This window comes from Numenius arquata, chromosome 1 (genome assembly GCF_964106895.1).
Source record: "Numenius arquata chromosome 1, bNumArq3.hap1.1, whole genome shotgun sequence".
Lineage (NCBI taxonomy): Eukaryota > Metazoa > Chordata > Aves > Charadriiformes > Scolopacidae > Numenius > Numenius arquata.
In genome coordinates, this window is record NC_133576.1 from 38,843,922 (window position 1) to 38,864,235 (window position 20,314).

The 20,314-nt window shown below is 44.0% G+C and overlaps 1 protein-coding gene across 1 annotated transcript in view; it reads right to left on the bottom strand.

The window, feature by feature from the left end:
• TIAM1 (TIAM Rac1 associated GEF 1) overlaps nucleotides 1-20,314 on the bottom strand; it is an 86,035-nt gene that overhangs the window by 16,020 nt on the left and 49,701 nt on the right. The window contains exons 12-14 of the mRNA XM_074145631.1: nucleotides 19,810-19,896; nucleotides 16,223-16,447; nucleotides 6,050-6,153 (exon numbers count right to left, since the gene is read on the bottom strand). Of these exons, the coding sequence (XP_074001732.1) occupies nucleotides 6,050-6,153; nucleotides 16,223-16,447; nucleotides 19,810-19,896 (416 nt within the window). The remainder of the gene's footprint in view (nucleotides 1-6,049; nucleotides 6,154-16,222; nucleotides 16,448-19,809; nucleotides 19,897-20,314) is intronic.

The following is a 20,314-nucleotide window of genomic DNA, read 5'->3' on the forward strand; positions in this document are numbered from 1 at the left end:
AAGTGTTTTAAGCAGTTTGTGCTTGATACCCCTCAGACAGCTCACCATCCGGTGCATTAACTTGCAATAATTTGCAGGGAAAGATGGGTCACCCAGAGAGAGAGTGAAAAATCCACTTACACCATGAAACACCAGCTAAACACTAACAAGTAGTTGAAAATTGGATAACTGTCATCCAGGCACACAGCCTGCCCCAGAATGGTTTCACCCATATGCCAAAAAGGAAGCATAGAAGACTTTTTTAAAAGCCTTATCTCCACTTAACAAACTGCTCGCTGACTTCAGCCATGCCCAGCTCCAGCCAGCAGCAACCGAGCTCTGCCTTGCCACTGCCCTGCCTCCCATCTTTTACGTATTTCCCAAGTATTATTCACCCGATACTCTTTGGACAGACAAAAAGCCTCAAGCTCAATAATGTTCACAAACCCGTTTTCTTGCTTGTTCATTGAACAAACTGTCTTGTTTCATTCCTGAACGTAATTCCTTCTACCTTGTATCACTTTAAAAAAATAAATTTCTAGGCAGAAAGCAGATGCATATTGCAACCAGGGAGGTTCAGAACACAGCTATTTTGATCTTGAACAGTATTAACAAAAGCCTCTCTGTCCCCATTTTCCTAGAGAAAGCGGGCAGAATAGACAAGGTCTGGAACAGAAACACATCTCCCGTTACCAGCCTTGTTTGCCAGCTGCAACAATGATAGTGCAGAACCAGGATTTCTCTGGGAGAATTACGGCACCACACTTCAGGCACAATTCTGCGAGCAATCCCATCTGGCTACCTTAAAATGAGACGGAGGGCTGGCACAACTGGGCTGTTAAGTGAAGGTTACTTTGCAAGTACATTAAGCCCTCCTCTGCAGGGGGCTCGGCAGAGGAGCTAAGCTCACATCCTTCCCATACAGGAGGAGCGAGTCCTTAAACTCATCAAGCACATTGATGCTGCCCACAGTGGGGAGTTTTGGCTGCCTGCTCTATAGTTGTGCGAGCAGAGTGCCATTTCCCCTTCCACTCACCATATAAAGACACATGGGTATCCGGGCATCCGGCAGATTGCCCCCTCGAGTGGCATGCAGCACCTCTGTTTTGCCACAGATGACAAACTCTAAGCAGTATTCATCTCCCAAACAAAACTCAGGCAAATTGCATCCTTTCATGCATTGCCAGGACTGCTAATGACATTGCACAATAACAAAGAGCCTCTACAGGATATATACGTTACAGCTCAGCCTGGAATTTATAACCTGAAAATTAAAACAGCATGAAAATTCGTTTAACTGCTAATTACTTAGACTAGTCGCGTTGCACAGTAGGTCTGCTCACCAAATACAGCATACGGTACAGAGAGTCGCCGGCTCTCCCAGCGCTTTCATTCTTGAGTTTACGGTTAACTCTCCAAAGAGCCGACATCGCTGGAAAGACAGTATTGCCAGAGCTGTCACTCAGCTAGGATGAAAATCCCAGCTCTCCGCATATTCAGCTGATCCGAAAGGCTTTCCCACTCCAGACAGACACTCCGTGCTGCTTACTTGGCACACGACACAGAAGACAGCTACATTTTAGTAAGAAAGGGCAGTGACCATATTTCTCTAAGCAAAGCCTTCCCCCATGTGTCATTTGCCGCTGGCCTCGTTCGCTCACCACATCAGCTGGAATTAAGGGCTGGCTACCAGGTAAAGCTGAGAACCCAGCGCTGCTTTTCATAGGCTCCTTAAGAGGAAAACTTCAGCAGAGAGGCTGAAATGCAGCAAAGCGGAGGTGAAGGCAGCCCGGGAATATAAATGTCTGTTGCCTGTAGCTGAGCATGAGCCGATTGGCTACGAACGGCACTGCCGGAGAATATTAAACATCTGAAGGGACAGAGGCACAGAATTAAAAGAACTTAAAAAAGCCAGCTATGCTACTGGAAAACCTACCCTTCAAATGCCTGTTTTAATCCTTTCACATTCATTGCAACATGTTGAAGGTTCTGAGACTTAATTCTGGTCTTGAATAATGCTGCAGAGAAAAGACGACCTATTTTCTCTGAAAAAATACCTCTAAATGGTATAAGCATGTACACACACAGCCCATTACAGCACATTCCCCTAAGCACAAGTGCTGCAAGGTAATTAGTTTTCATTTCAAGAGGCAGATGTCTTTAATTAGAAACAGGGAAAAATGAGTGTCCTGCAGTATTTAATTGATGATGATTTTTAAAACATATCCCCAATCAAATTCAAAGGACCATTACAGGAAAACACATGCACAAAGACTGATCTTGAGATGCAACACAACACCTGTCTTAGCCTTTGGTAACCTGTGATACTAAGCACTCATACATGTAATCACTTTTCAAGGTACCTCCTTTAAACTTCAATTTGTCCTACGATATTTAAAAGGCCAAAACAGTCAGGTCACCACAGAGGCAAGTAACCATTTAAGAAATTACTCTGGTGTAAATTGTTCCCAATATTCTGTGGAACTGAAGACTGACAGAGGGTCATCATCTAGATTTCATGAACAGCTTGAAACTTGAATTCATATGCTAGATGAAAACAAGCCTGAAGAGGTGGCAGAGAGCAGACTTTCCCCCACTCTCCTCCTCGTGGCTCCCACACAAAATGGGGAGAGAAGGCAAAGACAGGAGTCCACCCCAGAGCAGAAGCAACTGGGAGCTCAACTCAGGCCACTGCCAGCTGCGTGGCTTAAAGGAATAGAGTTGCACCCAAAAAGCATACCTGCTTGATGCTGTTTACATAGACTTCACCCGAAGAGATACTATACCCAAGAGGGCTGGTTGATGCTGGGAAGACATCATGAAATTAGATAGGGGGCGATTCCAAAGAGCAACAGCTATCCCACACCACTACACTGCAGATGCCTCAAGCCACCTTGGAAATGTGGCTTTTTACCAGAATAGCTCGACAGACATCCCATTTTTGCTTATAATTGTGATTCTTTTGATAATAGTGATGGAGAAGTAAACTCCATGTTATCTGGTCTTTAGGATATACATAAGATTTTCAAGAAAGGAAGGAATCCTCAGAGCTACTAGTGAACCCTTCAAATCCTTCACCACCATCAACAGCTTGGAGGCTTTTGCAGATTAAGAAACAAATGCACCACTACTAAGGAAACACACACCCACGTGCACACATGCTGGGCTGGGGGAAGGGAAAGAGACAGCTGGGAGGGAGGAAGAGGAGAAGGGAAGACACATTTGAGTACCTCCCGTGTTATGCATCCGCCTCTCACCAACGTGATAAAATTACAGGTAAGTCCCAACAGACCCAAGCCAAGATTTTGGTAGGATTTCACACAGCTTACCTTCATAAAAAGCCTACCCAGCTTGTGCTACGAGAGCGGATGAAGGAGAGCTGTGGCGCTGCATTCCTCTCCTTTTCCCATGAATTATTAACTCTCCCCTAGGATTGCTTTGCTGGCTGGAGAGCCAGGACGTTTCCTTGGAGAAGCTCGGAGCTCTTCTCCTCTGCAGTGCCCTATGGCCATCAGCAGACCACCAGCACCACGGCGCGGAGTGGTGGTGGTGGTTGCAGGATTAAGCCCTGCCTCAGGATCATGCTATCACAAGGCAAAAGGCAACACAAACACTATTTTTGGATCTTTGGCTGCTAATGCTACATCTGTGCTGAAAGAAGGGGAACTCCGCATTTAGCTGGGAGGCTCCGGCGCCGTTAAACTGGATTCCCTCTGCTGCCCAGCGATGAACGGGTAAGACTGCTCCTGCCCTGTTTTTGCCAAGAAGGGTCGAAAATAAAGGAAGCCTCCCCTGAACTCCACCATCCGAGGGAGCCTGGAAGCTGTGGCAGTAGTGGTGATAAGGGGGAACATGCCCCTCCTGGTGGTACGAGGGCAGAGTGTTTCACTTCCCACGCACAAAAATAACCTGCGTGTAACAGCGCTGAGGACATCAGCTTAATCTTCTGCACCATAATCCTAGAAGCATGGAAAGGTGTGGCAGTGCACGGACAGGAAAACACCGTTCCTTTTTTACCTCACCCTGCCAGCTGGGTGGCAATTTTCCATGGAAAAACAAATGTTGCAGACTCCTTACTCCCCACTCACATTGGCTTTTCCAAGCACACAGAAAAGCAAAGGGATTAAGAAAACCCTCCCGTTGATTGAGCTGGTTTAGGTTAGGGGTTTTTTTTCATTTTTGCTGTATTTAAAAATTAGCATGTGATTAGCAAGCAATGACATCCTCCCCACTACTATATACTGGAATTCTCTATAGGCATTAAAAAAATCATTTGGGGGGTTTCTGCACCTTTTGTTAGAGAGGAACCACAAAGAAAGCCCACTCAGCACAGAGCTCTTCTACTTGAACAGGGACGGTGGTATTCGTGAGTTTGTCAAATTGAACACACTGTATCTATACTATATGTACAAGCGTGCTTCTGTTTTTATGGAATACCATTTCAAGCAGTGTGTCTCATAACAAACAGAATGTGAAGTCAAAATGCCTCACTCCCCTCTATATCACACAAACAGAATGTATTTCTGGATTTTAAAAGAAAACATGTACCACTGACAAAATTTCATTTGCAGAAAAACAGATTTTCCTCTCGTTGGAAACCAAGGCTTGTTAGAGTTACAAGTTACTCTTCCAATATAAGAATATTAAGTATTAGAGCTGCTAACGCACATTTCTCAGTTTAACTAAATCTGCTGAGCCACAAGGCTAATCATGTAATCCTTATGCCTTGCTTCAGGCAATTACAACTCTAAAGATCCAGGAGGCAAGATGCAAAATGGAACCCCACAGCCTGTCGTACGGTTCAGAAATAGAAAGCTATGGAAAACACAGCAAGAACATTTATTCCCCAAGCAGCTACGTGTTACACTTGGTGCTCTTCCACAGCTTCAGTGTTTAACAGAAGAGACTCCTTTGAGAGCATATGAAAATCCCACGTATTTACAGTTAAAAATCCCAAAGTATCAACAAACACTTCCACTTACTCAAGAAGAAATTCTTTTGTACTTACAAGAAAGAGTCCCGTAATAAAACCTGGAAACAAACTGTAAAAGTAATCACCTTCTCTGCATGCAAGTTCTGCATATATTTAATGCATAGGAATGTTTCCTCGTATCTGACTTCCACTGACTGGCTATCAAAGACAAAACTACAGGCTAGCATGACATAAGAGATCAGGAAACAAGAGGCCAGGGTCTTTTCCTTCCTTTTGCTACAATGACGAGTAGAATAGCACAGGGATGAGTTCAGAGCTCACTGTAACACATTTTAGTTAAAACAAGAGCTGAAAAAAACCCACACCTATACATACATAAGCACATACTGAGTGATATCTGATACTGACGAGATCATGAATTCTGTAGAAAAATAGCTGTAAGCTCTTACCATCAGCTATGCAACAAATACCTAAAATCAAATCAGTGCCTTCAAAATAACCTCAGTTGATTCTGCTGCAAAAGCCACTAATCATGACACCTTATGCTGCACAAAGCTCCCCAGCACCAGAGCAAGTGCAAACTACCCACCGCTGTGAAACCCATCCCTTAATAGATGGCAATTAGCAATTCATTTGCACAACCTCTTAGCTATAATTGGAGAGTTTTGCTTCAATTTAAGGTAGATTGGATGTAATTAGTCTGCATTTAAAAACTAGCATGTATGCTATGCTATTGATTTAAAGAAATACTGTTTAACTTACACTCCTCCTATGCCTAGAAATCAAGAAAGAATAAGAAATCATAATCATCCACCTGATCTTTTGTTTTAGCTGACCTGCTGGTGAAGGAAGTGACAAACCAGCACGTTTAAAAACTATGTGGGAATATTATCACAAGATACTGAGGATGTGAACCAACCCTGGAAACAGGCCACTAGTCTTGCTTAAGAGGTAGCGATGTGCCATAATCAAAGCTCTAATTTGTTACATTCAATATCATCCATAAACACCTTAAAAGTAAGATTAACATTTTCCCCAAGAAAGATGCTCTAATCGTGTGCAGCTGTGAAGTCAGCACGTCAGCTGTGAGCATACCACACTTGCGCTCCCTGTCATGTGAAAATGAGACTTTCTCACCTTGCTCGTCTTATCAGCCTCATCAGATGACTCCAGGTCTTGCGCTTCTGCCTCCTCTGGAGCTGTCTCAACAGAGCTGTCCGGGTCGCCGCAAAGCGAGTGCCCTGCTGAAATTGAGAGGTGTGTGAAAACCCAACCATAATTTCTGAAAGTTCAAAAAGCTGGGTGCAACAAGCCATGGAGGTTCCATGGTAGCCCAGGCCCCATCCTGCACACAAGTTCATGCCAACAAGGTGTTCTGCCATGACCTCAAAGGACTACCTCGGTTTACAGCAGAGGCCAGGTTTAACTACAGGTATAAAAATAAACAGGTTATGGCCAGACACATTAATAAGTTGGAAACTACGAAAGCCAATTCAGAGATAAGGCTAAAATGCCACATTTAAATTCTTATGTTTATTATTAATTTCTTGGCTGGCAAGCAACTGCCTACCTTTACACTTCAGTGGTTTCAAATGGAAACTGCATTATGAGAGTGGGCAGGCTGTGCCAAGAAGCAAGCCTTGATCAGCTCTTCCTCCGAGTTAAGTCAAACGTGGTGATTTTAAATTGCTTGCAGTTTTGGCCTAACACACCCACTACTGAGTTTCGATGTTGATCTTTAAGGAAACAAACCTGGTTTTAGCAGTTTTTAGGAGCCTATGACATTAACTGAAAATTAAATTTAATTTCCATCAGTACATGGCAACAACTATGCACGCCTATGCCTGAGCACTCTTCTGGAGGCTATGGTGTTGATGCAGCTAATAACTCCTTTACAACTTCTTGTAAATAAATGATGGATTACCTGCAAGTGACAAAAGAAAGAGCAAAACTCATCCCAGCCTGAGAGACTGCACAAATAACTTTTTTGGGGATCTCATTCCTTGACTTAAATAGCTGTTAGGAGCAGTATTACTCCACCTTAGCCAGTCGTCACAGAAAAACAGATTTCATATACGTTCAACTTGTAGCTATGGTAAATTACAAAGACCAGTGATGGAATGAACTCTGCCAGCAAACTCCTGCGTGCCTCAATTGAGCTTCAAGCCGTCATATAGAGATGCTTTACAGCAGCTGAGTCCAGATGCTAATTCCTTTTACCTTTCCCCTTTCTTTCAACCCCATAAGGAAGAGATTTTTCTGCAGTGCCACTCCTGGGGCTGGATGGGGAAGGGTAGTTTCCGAGTACGCCTCCCTTCCCACATCTTGCCACACGAACAGGACGATGAATGGGATTATACCCTTTATTCCATTACGTTTATTTTTCAGGTAATGCAGAAAAACATTAATCAAAGTTCAACGGATGCAGCAACACAGAAAATCTCTGCTTTTTAAAACCCAAGACTCAACAGCCTGTATTAGCATTGGTTTTGGTTGTGTTGTTAGCATGTAGCATTTAAATGTTTTGGTGGAAAATTGAATAGAAAATTTTTCAAACCAATGGGTTTTTTTCATTCGCTAGCCCTACAAATAGAAGCAGCCCAACAGCATACTATCATGTTGTCAGCACCCAGTGGCCCAGCAGCTATATCCTCCTATTCACTACGTAATTGAAACACGGACATTTTACAAAGATTAACAGTGATTTAGCACATCAGATGCAGCACCATTTCTATGTCAGTCCCATGCTGACTCTTGTGTTACTTGCTATTTTTCAATTAGACATTTCAATTTAGGTAAGTCACATATATTTGTCCATAAGAAGCATTTGGCTAGATAGCAATGCTGTGAGTAAAAAGGCCACAGTAATGATAACACACATCTGTCATACTGATATATTTCAGTATGGCCAAAAAGGCTGTGATACCATGGATGGTCGTTTTAATTCAGATAGAATGGTAGGCTGCTTTCAAAATCAAAAGATTTGGGGGGAAAAAAGGTGATTACACACATCTAGTATATTTGTTTATATTTATACTGGACTGAGATATGTTTCATGATACAGAAATTGTAATCTCCAAGAAATATGTTTTCTAAATGAATAAGAAAATTAAATTCTGCTGCCCCTTTGCTGCAATTGAAAAGGCACTGCTCCTCTTCCGAGGCGTTTTATGTTAACGCATAATGTTGGTTGGCAAGCACAGCCTAGGTAAGGTTCTCTACATCAAGACTGAGGGCAGTGGTCCAGGTCTGGGTTCCTCAGTACCCAACTTTGAGCTGCCGCTCTTGCAAGCTTTCAGCCACAATTACCAAAAGCAATTTGCAAGATTTCCGTTTTGTTGAGTTTGGAAGTAATTTGGAAAAACTGGAATTCAGAAATCCAGAAATAAATTCAGAACATATCCTGACTACTAGGATACAGCTAAATTGGACACCAAATGACATTAAAAGGACATAAAAGGTAGTTTACAGCTGAGCTTCTGGAAGACATGTCTCTCTTCTGAAAAGATAGGCTTCACTCTATCTTTTCTGTGCCTGCTGCAGGGGTTGTTTGGCAACACAAAACCTATTTGAAGTGTTTTTTCTGTAAGAAGTTAGGCTTTCTGAGCCTTCCCCAGTTTTTATCAACTTCGACTATCAGCTTTCTGGTCTCTCTATGAATCTATGAAAAAATTCTTGAAACCCTTAACCTATCCATTAAAAAATCAGCACAAAAATGTGCTATGTGTCATAATTTGTTTTGGGCAGTCTGTGTTTTTTCACTGCAATTAATTTCCCATTATAAGCTGTGTGAAATACATCCTACAGCTGTTTCTCACCCCAAGCCAAGGCAAATAATGTTTGTTGGGAGGTTTTGGCTTTTGCTTTTAAGCTACCACTTTTTCTTTTCCTGTATATTAAAACACCACTTAATCTGTTTCCTGCAGTATAAACACTTTTACCCAGTAGACAGCAATCTTTCACTTACGCCTTAATGAGCAGTCACATAGTACATGTGCTCAGGGTATTTCTAATGTCTGAAGCTGCCAAAACCAATGTCGACTTTAGCAGGTTTATCTGCTGGTTGTTAAACGCAGGCAATCAGTTCAATAATGCCGCACGTTCCTGCCTTTTAATACCTTCCAGTTACCGTCCCATTTCTGTCAGGTTCATTACAGCATTTTATTTTTGTCCTGTATATCTTTATTTAGCCGTGCAAGTAGCTCTGAGGACAATGTGCTCGTTTCCTTCTGAAGCACCTGAACGCTGCCCAACCCCTACCATTTGCTAGGGACGATAACGCGTGGGATTCACTTGACGTTAAGGAATTAGAAAGGGAAGTCCAAAAAGCAGCAGGAAAAGGGGGTCAAATCCATGTGGCCACCACTACAGATGGAGGTCACACGAGCTCCCAAGTTGCTTCGGCAGTGTAATATCCGTGACATTATGACTAATGCCCATTAAATAACTCCTACTTATGGTTAGAACTAACAAAATAAAAGGAAGTCTTATATCATTGGAGTAACGGTGCTGGGGCTTAAAGTCCTGGAGAATCACGTAAAGCTTAAGCACCGTGCCAACACTTGGCTAAAATTTTCCACGGGTGCTGCTTCCAATTTGCAGGGTTGCTGTCGCTTGAGATTTTAACGAGACTGCCATGATATTTGGTACTGCTCTTAAAGCCCGCTTCTCGGTGCCATATTATTTGGTTTTTTAATGCAGTGGAAATAAATATTCCTAGCCAAGCTCTTTCAGCTGTGGTGCAAAATTCAGAAGCGCGCACCCTAGTAACACAAAAATCAGCATACAAATCAGAAAACTCTCCGTGTTCATAATTGTAGCATCATGATGCCTTATTCCTGAGTATGTGGAACTGGCAATACTGAATTTAGTCCCCTCAATGGCAGCAACAGTGAAGTGCTGGGAAGGGCAGCCATCTGCCAACATGTTACATACTGGAAGCCAGAAGCAACAACAGTCTCGGATGGCTGAAAGCTACAGTTTGTAATTTTAAGGTGCCTCAGTCTCTTAAGCAAGTTATTTTACACATCTCAGCGCCCCACACAACAGCTTGCCATGCCACTGAGGCAGAGATCTGTGACCGCTGCAGCTGGGTGGCAAGTGTCAGGGGCCGAGGAGCTCAGCCCGGTGTCCTTCTCTGCCCACCTGCCTCCATTCACTGCCTGCAAAAGGTGCCTTGTGCTCCTCCAGACTTCTTTCACCCACAGAACTCAGCGACACTGGAAGTCAAATACAGCGACTGCTTAATTGCTTTCAGTGGGGAATAAGGAGTGACTCCCATCTGAGCTGAAACCGCAGGAGAAATATGGACCAGGCATGGGAATATGGTTACCCCGGCTGAATCCCAGCCAAGACACTCGGGTGCCTGTGCTCCTGTGACAAGTGCTGCGAAGGTTACTTTTAGCGGCCAAGTGCTTTCAGCAGCTCATGATTGACTGTAGTCTTAAAAGAAGAGAGTGTCACTTACTTGGGCAGTTCAACAGCAATTTCCTTAACCAGAAAGTGTCATTTCTAAATACTGCTAGGGAACATCCCCATTACGAAAACAGAGAACCTTTCAGAAGAGACTGTCATTAAACAGAGCAATTCTAATACAAGGTGTTAGGGAACTGTCTCTCAGATTAAATTTTATTTGAGACAAAATTTCACCTGTAATTCCACAATAAAAAAGGTAAGTATACATTTTTTTCTTTTTCAGAAGAATTCTGGTTAGCTTTGAATCACTGAAACATGAAAGAAGGAAACACCATTTTTACAGTGGAGTATTCTGTCCTATTGGGAAATCCCACCAAATTAATTAACTTCTCCAAAGACCTGTAAAACTGAGCTACAACTATCACAGTTTGGTCAACCAAGCTACCAAGAACAGTATAGGAACGAACTGGGAAAATTGCCTTTCCTGGAGAGCTACAGAACAAGCCCCATAAATCTCTTTCTCTTTCGACAGAAGCCTATTTCTTCTCTTTCCATTTCAACCAGGTAATAAATAGCACAAACACAGACAAATCTATGCTGAATTTCATTCAATTCATTCACTCTTCCTAGGAAAAAATGCAGATTCAATGAAACCTTCCCTGTATCAGGTGTACCACGGTGACTTTTCACCCTCCCCAGGTCAGGAGCCTCATCAAACACTTGCAATACGCTTGAGTAGCCTGCTTGGAATGAACAGGAATTTTCATCGACATAAAAGTGAAGCATGTGAACCAGGGACACTGGGATAAGAAAAAACAGCCTTTTCTTCTAGAAGTGCCAGCTCAGGCTGGCGGAGCCAGCAGGGGGAGCGACAACACAGCAAGAATATTAAGATTAGAAAGGATAGGAGCAGGGATGCTTACTGCAGCTGAAACGGGAAGGGTCAGAAACACAACGCCACAGCGTAAAAACTAAGGTGCTAATAGCCCCACTGCTTATTTCCACAGCAGTTCAGACAGACTTTAGAAAAGCCAGGAATGAGACCTCCGAACGTAATTCTGACTGAGGCGACATCCTTGAGCTTTGGCTTTAAAGCTTTTAGAAAATAGATCTCGCGAACAACAGTTCTGCATGTCTCCCATTAATTGTGTGTGCAAGACCCTCGGATTGCTGCTGCAGTAAATGCCCCTGGAATTATTAAATCAAGCACTGAATGGTAACAATATTTTTTAATATGCTACAAAAGGTATGACGTTAGTCATCTGCCTCAGGAAAATAACCCTGAAGAAATTAAGGTTACTGTTAGTCTCAGCTTGTTCTGAAATGCAAATTACTTAGCCTAAGGGGACCTGTGACAAGACGAGGATGGAATGAAAAATAATGGCCGTTCTTATAGTGCAAGTTTGTTTCGGTTTTATATCATAGTCTTTAGAGTTTGTGTTAACTTCAGCCTCTGGTTCTCCTGCTTTCTGAATGACAAAATAACAGACTCCTTAAAAATACCTACCCATTTCATATCTAGAAGATTAATATACCCATTCAAAACAGGGGTGTAGTTTCTTTTTCATCATTTATATATTCTGCACGGTGATTTATAGGGCTCTCAGTTGTCCCTGCAGAGTTATCCCTCATGCTACAGGTCTCCCAAATACATGAGCATGCAAAGCCTAAACCTCAGAAACTCTATCCCAGAGTGAAAAAAGGTAGGGAATTGTGGGGAGACCACAAACAAATATGGATACTGCTCCCATTCCCAAATCCCCTTCTAATAAAAATAACCTCCTTTATATCTCCCAAATATCTCTATGATGCTGGGGAGACACGAGGCTGTGTTTCCAGCTTTCAGGCTCTCGTTCCCTGAATTGAGTGGAGCAGGCTGGGGAGACAAAACATTCTTCCTGGGGAGGGGAGACAGCTCTCACCGATCCTTCTAGGCAATAAGGGAAACATGCTGCAGGGCTCCAGACAGAATGAGAGCTAGTCCTTCGCAACCTGATTTATGCAGACTGCATGAGCAGGAGAGAAGACAAAGCCAGGAAAAACAGTAATAGATGAAAGGAACAAAACTTGTGGCTCTGTAAGCCTGATGCAGCACAAATTCCTAGGGGAAAGTATATATCATACCCACGATGATATTTTTCACATCAATTAGAGATATAAAATCCAAGGTCATTTTAAGAATAACCTGTTAAGTAAACAGAATGAAGTAACCGCTGCCACAGAGCTGATTTGCAGCTCTAGGCCCAACCTCAGGATATACAAGGTAGTTCCAGATAATGAAACAGCTGTAAAAGACGTCGTATTTAACAGGAGCACTGGCAGTCACTTCAGGGAGGTCGACTCCCGGAAACACAGCCCTGCTTTGCTCCTGCAAGACCTCCCACTGAGTAATAAGGCATTAAGAACGCTTCCTTAAAAAAAATCTAACAGCATCTTTCTGTTGAAACACAATATGATTTGCCTCACACAAAAAGTCTACCCTTTGCTGCCTTCATAGCCGATGAAGAATTGCCAGGGAAGAAGATAATGATAGGACATCAGCATGATCAGTCAACCAGACCCTGAATTTCTGGAAAATGGATGTGCCTACAGGTGATTTATACCTGCTGGCATTCTGGCCCTGCAATGTTTCACCCCCCTGCTGAAAGGGGGGGAGGTGGGAGCTACACTACTTCAGGACCATAGAAAAAAATCTGCATGCTATAAATAAAGCATATAACAGAAATCACTGAGCTGATTTGCCTAGCCAGCCAAACTGCCAGTAATCAACAAGGACACAAATAAATGGGTCAGTGGGTATTTCATACTTGACTGCTCTCTACAAGAAGCTGTGGAGCCGAGACCAAATATGTAAGATGCAGTTACAATCTCCCAAATAAAAGCATGTGCCTCTTTTTTAAAATTTCACGTGGATCCCATTTTAGGCAATGAATCCCTGAAAAAGCACAGGGCCAGAAGAGGAAAGGCTTCAGTAAAACATTCTGGTTTTTAGAGAAAATTTTTTAGAGAAATTGTTTTTTATAGAGAAATTGATGGGGAAGATCAAAACACCTGCCTCCCAATTGCACACTTCGGTGCAGATCCTTGATTTCACTCCCACCTCAGGCTAAGTCATCCCAAATTAGAGCATCAGCGTTGCTCAGCTTTAAACACTGTCTTAACGTCATTCTTCAGAGGCATATTTCATATGGTAACTACAGGTGCTTTCAGAAGCTGCCAGAGACACCTGCACCTGCTGATGAGCTATTGTGTTGTTTCTGTTGGTTAAAGAAGTATTCCTCCCCCTTCCAGGAGGAGGAATGAAGGCGATTTCCACCTCAAAGTTGCTGCGTTTTGAAGGCAAGCAAATGTCAAGACAGCTGTGGCTTCTGTGCCGCCTGTCACCTGAAAGAGAGACGGAAGGAGCTGACTACAAGACACCAAAAGTGAAGGGCAGCTGTACCGAGAGAAATCTGAAGGGAAAAGGAAGCCCTAAAGCTTACCCCTGGTCCTGGGGAGCTATTTAAGAAGCAGGCGCTTTGGCCCACCAGACAGTTCACATGCTCACTGCAGGACATGTTAAAACAAGCAGCCGTTCCACACCACTGCGATAACCACAAAAACCCAGCTCGGGAGAAGCTTACAAAAGAGGACAGAGATGACTCGAGTTGGGAGCAGCACAAAGGAAATCATGTCTATGAAGCAGCAGAGGCGGGAGGTCTGATTTTACCGTGACATGTCCATCAGCCACGTCCTATGTTTTCATTTCACATGGTGCATACAGTGTTAATCTGGACAATGTTAAAAGGCAAATGCTAGGCTCTTCAGACACGTTTGGCAAACCGTGAACTATCTCACCCTCAGGAAGGAAAAGGACCCCTCAAAGACCCTCAAAATGACGATGCAGAGAACTGACAGTGGCAGAGAAACTGCTTGTTGGCAGAGAAACTGCTATTGAGACCCTGCATTAAGAAATGTGACTGCTCTGCCTTAGAAATCACTATATTGCATAAATACCCAGTTCCCAATTCTTTGCACCCAGGGCAGACACTCACTTCAGTGGAAAGTCAGGGTACGAGGACTCAGCACTTGGGGTTTCAGTGAAAAAGCACAGGCAAGGACAAAAGGATGGGGCCCCGCAAAGAGCTGGTGTTCAAGCAGGAAATGGGGGCATCTTGTGGCCAGCTATAAAAATGTACAATGTGAGTTTGATTTTCCAGCACAAAAGACTAATCTGGAAAAGTTCAATGAAAATTGAAAGGGAAAAAAAGTCCTTCTGAAAGTGTTTAATTTTAACTGCCTTTGGGGGTTTATCCCACATCTTCCATGAGGTTGCTTTTATCAGTGCCCTCAGAGGTATTTGAAATAAGCTGTTTTTAAGTTTTCTTGTTTGCGCTATTCCCCTTGCTGTGAAAACCACGCTCCTCAAGGCCAGACTAGGGGACCAGCTTTCTCTTTCCCCACTACGTGTTCCCATCACCTGAACAATCACATTTTTGCTAGATCACTTTCAGTAAATATTTTAAGCCAAACCAGAGCAGCATCTAGAGAGGCTGGCTGTACCTCCGTGACCCTTTGCAGGCAGCAGATGAGTCAGCTTAGTCCTGAGCCCAAGCAAGCTTTCAAGCTTTCACTGTGGCTCATTTGTTCCAGCTCAGCATCATGCTAATGCGCTCACACCGCTCCTGGGTTATCTCCAGTTTGGACCCAGACTCATCCCAGAACCCCTTACACCGAGTGATTGCAGCAATCAGACAGATGTGTCCTGGGAGAAGGCTGACTTTAACCCAGGCAAAGTGCACGAACAGCCCGCCTCCTGCTCCGGCTTTTTATTCCAAATGCCCAAAACGAAACCGTTTCATAGTTATCAAAACAATTACTTTGACATTTCTGAAACTTTTACTCTGAGGAGAAAACAAAGTATTTTGACATATTCAGACACCATTTACTTTTGACTGGAAATCAAAATTTACCTCAGCTCAGAATACTTTTGATTATCTAGAAACTGCTTTTTGGTCATTCCATTCATTTTTCCTGTATTTTAAATTATTCCAAAAAACCTAAAGCAAGCAGATATGTTCAGTATCCTCTTCTGTTTTTGAGTACGGGGGGCATTTAGAAGCCAGCAGGTAAGACTTGACTAAGCAAGTAAGAGGAGACATGGTACAGGAGCTTTCCTGCTATCCCAGTGCAATTCCCAACACCGCTGTTTTACCACCAAGTAGGCGGTCCTGCTCTTCTGCAGCCGTTTCCCTTAATCCCAGCACGGGTGCTTGTTCTCAGCTGGTTCAGGAAGCTAAACTAGTGGCAGAAAATTCACTTTTGCTAGGGATTAATTTTCCGCCAGTTCAGTTCTCTGAATGGGGCAGTGTGGTGGGCAGCAATGTCCCTTCCCATCACAGTGTGCTGTGGGATCAGTTAGATATGTTTGGCTTTAATATCAATCCCTACCTTTAGGTGTTTTGAACCGTCCTTGTGAGTTAGCTATGCGTCTCATCAAACACACAGGGTTCCTGTGCTCCTGGCTAATCCCAGAGAGGGTGAATGCTTATCCCCTCTGCCTTTCCTGCCATAGGTACATCTCATGAGCAAATCCAGAGGTAAAGGCACCTACCGAGCAGCCCAGAAGGGAGCAATTACTTCTGCGACTTGCTGTAGGCACAGCTAGATGATGTGACATGCATTTGGTGATGACACATGTTTCACAGCCCAACTGTGTACACAGTCATCCTTCATTGCTACTGCAGATTATACCTTACAGCTTCCAGAGCTCCCACGTATTACCTGCCCAGCGCATGCGGACAGCAATTCCTCTCACTTCCACCGTGGAAGTTACATGCAGGGATCAATGGGATTATACCAGCACATTGAAAGGGTGATTCCTCCTCCTGGTAATTTCTACATTGAACCCAATACCTTGGCTGCTCCCAGCAAATGCCAGTGCACCGTCACTCAAGTCAGATGGGTTTTCCAAGCGACGCGGTGGTGGCTGCATTAGTTTCTGCCCTTCCTCTATCTCAGGATAGGTGCGCACGGTAAGACACAGCGAAGGCTGAACAAGGGCATCTTTCAGCAAAGCTGAGTCCAGGTCCTCAGCAGCTTTCTTGTTAATCTCCACAATTTCATCACCAGCTTTCAGGCCTGCAACGCAGAAAGGAACAGGTAAGACTTGCACAGTAACGTTTCTGTTACCCACAGACATCAAGGAGCTCAGCCAGGTGTTTACGAAGCGCCAGACAGTGTTATGTCTAGACATAAAATAAACATTTATGACTGCAAATGATATTGAAATTTGATGGGACTTTTGTGAGATCTGTTGTCAGGCTAGTACTCTAGTACCATCCCTAAGGGCACAGTGCCCAGAAGTCCCTCACAATATACCAGTAACAAGATATCCCCCTTTTCTTCATGTCGCTCTGCAAGGGAACAGCCATCGTACAGCAAGCCACCCTACACAACATATTGCTCATAAATAAATGTATACTGAAGGACAGAATCAGTCTTCTGAGGTGCTACACCCAGGACAGGGGAATATGGCTTTTAACTTTCCATACAAATGAAAGGTTTTTTTGGAAGTGGTCACCTAGAAGGAGAGAAAACGTTTCCCACTCAGCCAGGGCATGAGATGTAGGACTTCAGATAGCCTCTTCTCTGGCTTGGTAAATTAGTCATGTTTTTTTTCCAATCTGATTTCAGGAGTTATTTATAGCACCAGCACCCAAGGGAAAAGGGGATCTGCAGAAGAAACAGCTGACTCCCACTTGCTTCGGGGGCGATACAGCAATGCCGACAGACAACGTGCAGCCCTCTGAGGTGCCGCAGGAAACCTGACCTTCCCCTCTGCCGGCAGGGACTGCTCTCCGACTGACAACAGCAAACTGGACTAGGGCTTAATCCCAAATAATCTTTAGGGTCAGGCAGGCAGCAGAGCGCCAGGGCACACCGGTGCTGACAGCCCCAATTGTCAGGGGTGCTCCTGCCGCTGCAGCTTTTGTCTCCCTTGAGGGTGATGCTGATGGTCCCCCCCTCAGGCATCCCCCCAGGAGCCAGCCCACTGGGCACAGCCAGTGGGAAAGCATAGTCTGCAATGGCCACTAACCCACCAATGGGACTGCCGTGGCATCCCAGTCACCGCCCTGGCATTTACAGGGATGAAAGCGGGAATTTATAGGGTCAAAAGAGCTGCTCTGTGGGGGTGACCTGCCCTCATGCTGTGCAGTGCTCTGGCTGGGCAACCATGCAAAGAACGAGTCTTGCCATTCTTAAAGCCCGGATGAAAGGCCTGACTCGATGAGCCTGAGCTGCAAGCAGAGCTCAGCTGCATCCTCCAGGAAACAGATTACCTACCCGCATTCAAGAAAGAAATGTGGAAGGGAGGAGGCTGAAGGGCTTTAGTCTTCTTTAGGAAAATTGAGATCTTTCTAAATGCATGTAATTGTGCCCAGAAACTGTAGTGTGGCGTGCAGTTTCAGAGAGAATAAAACGAACTAGATATAACAGCTACAAAGTAAATGGACCATAAAATCATATTTGAAACAAGGACAAAACAAGGCAAATCAAGCATTTCGCATTATTTCATTTATTCTACTCAGTGATGCCATGTCCTAATAGCAGCACATTAATATGCCTGCAACCATAAACATCATATCTAGGGCTTCATTTACTCTTTGTAATACTTGTTTTGAATCATTTGGGATAAAGTATCATGTCTATTTCGGTATAATCAAGCACCTCAAATTCCAACAGTGGTCTAGCTAACGCAGACCAACAGAAAAAATAAAAAGATAAATCATAAAACTTATTAGGATAAAATAAAATTTAAGTTTTCTAATTGGAGGAAAGATTGAAAATTAAATACCATATCTCATCTGGTTAGATTTAGTATAGGAAGTGCAGTCAAATGCAAACATGCATGTAAATAGAGGAAGAGGGAGGAAGAGGGAGGAAGAGGGAGGAAGAGAGAGGAAGAGAGAGGAAGAGAGAGGAAGAGAGAGGAAGAGAGAGTTTTCCTCCCTGCTTTCTGCAAACTCTGGGTCTCTTGTCACAATATCCTGCCAAATACTGTTCATACAGAAGTGGCTTTTTATCTCAATCATGAAGAGCAACATATCACTGAAAGCATGTTTTAGCATTTCAGCCCCACAGGAGGCAGTCTGTGTTCATGCATTCTTTTAGATTGTAGTCCAAACATTAACTAAAAGCAAAATAAGGAAGCCCTGCTGAAACCCTACCACCCTCACCATCTTATTGTCTTTGCTCCCCACAGGAAACCCACAGGGTTTTATTTCCCTGTAGCAGGCTGGCAGAGAGCCGCCCCCCAAAAGTTCAGGGCTTTTAGCAGAATAACCATCCTGTCAGCCAGGGAATCATACGGGGCTGAGGTGAAGTGAGGAGGGACAGGAAAGTGAAAGACTGTCTTTCCAAGCTTAATAGACATACGCAGCAGCCTCCAGAACCACCTATGTGGTTTTCTCAAGTTAGGGTTAGGGTTAGAGGCTACAGCTGAGTGAAACTCCACGCTCCCTGCAGCCAAAACTGCTGCCTCTCCCTTGCCCCTTGCTTCTGTCTGCGTGGCCCTGTCCCTCCACTGTGCCACTTCTGCCACTTGCTTCACTGCAACACAAGCCAACTCCATCTGCTAACGGGTCGGAAAAACAGCCACACATTTCTGCCATGGCAGTTTTCTATCAAGACAGTGAGCTGAATGGGCTCAGCAGAGTGCCAGAGTCAGCACAAGGCAAAGGGCTGGAGCAGTCGGGGGGAGACCTGCCTCCACTGCTTTTGGCAACAGGTAACTGTTGAATAAGCTCCGTGAGGCCATATCACCACTCGCCAAGAAAACTCTGAAGGTGTTTTTGAGAACTCTGCTCTCAAATGGGTTATGAAGAGATGAGAGTCTTCTCACTCTTCATGCTCCCCATATTCTACTTTAAAATCTGTTTCAGCTGCCCAGCCTCTGTGATTGGAAAGGGCAATGAATGGGAAAAACAGTAAGGGCATGGCAGTGTCAGGGTTGACCTCAGCTTTGGTAAACTGCAGTTAAACTGTACCCTGCTCTGCCCTGGGACGAGCCCAGCAGCCTAGTTCTCTCTGCTGGTTTCTGGTCCAAGCGCTATCATGCTTCCTGCAAAGGCTGGAAGCAAAACTAGAGGCAGTAATCCCTGCCACAGGGAGCACTATAAAGGCTTCTATTGTACCTGTTTATCTTGCAGGGACTGACTTGAGAGGGCGTCTGCTCCTCTTTCTAGCTGCAAGGGACATGCTGACCCTGCTACATATATAGCAACTCAAAATTAAAAGAGGTTTACTATATAGCATAGCTGATCCCAACAGCAGAACAGCCTGAATGTATTCAGTACCTCAGGTTCTTCCCAAAAGAACATAATCTCTTTTGGACTGGGACCCTGCTTTGGTGTGTTCATAAAGCTCCCATCCCAGCAAGCTCATGGTCTATACCAGGAGTAAACAAACAATAACAAAAGCACTTTAAAAAGCCTTTTTACCTTTCTTGAAAGCTAGGCCTGTCTCTTTGACGCCATTCACGTACAGCCGACGAATCCCTTCTTCTTCCACAGAGGACAGAGAGAAACCTAGAGAGATACCCAGTGAGACAGTTAGAAAAAGCCAACCAGTTTCAGCATGTCCTAACAACTACACACACTGCAGGTAAGATTGTGCTGTCCCTGCAGCGAGCAGTCAGGAATTCCTCCCTTCTCCTTTCCCATAAACCTGTACAAACATAAAGGGAAATTTAAAAAAATGAAAGTAACTTTAACAAAAACCTGAACTGAATTTCTGAGTTTATTTATAAATGATCTGCAGCTTTATTTGAGGATAGCACAGCTGCAAAACTTTGGAAGAGACTTCCAATTCTCTTGCCACAAAAAGGCACTTCAAGAAGTTTTGCTGTTTGCAGACAAAAGTTGCACAGAGCTGTGGCTCGTGACCCAAACTGACAAAAGCCAGGAAATGGAGAGCTATGGCTGACATGCCATCCTGAATTCAGAC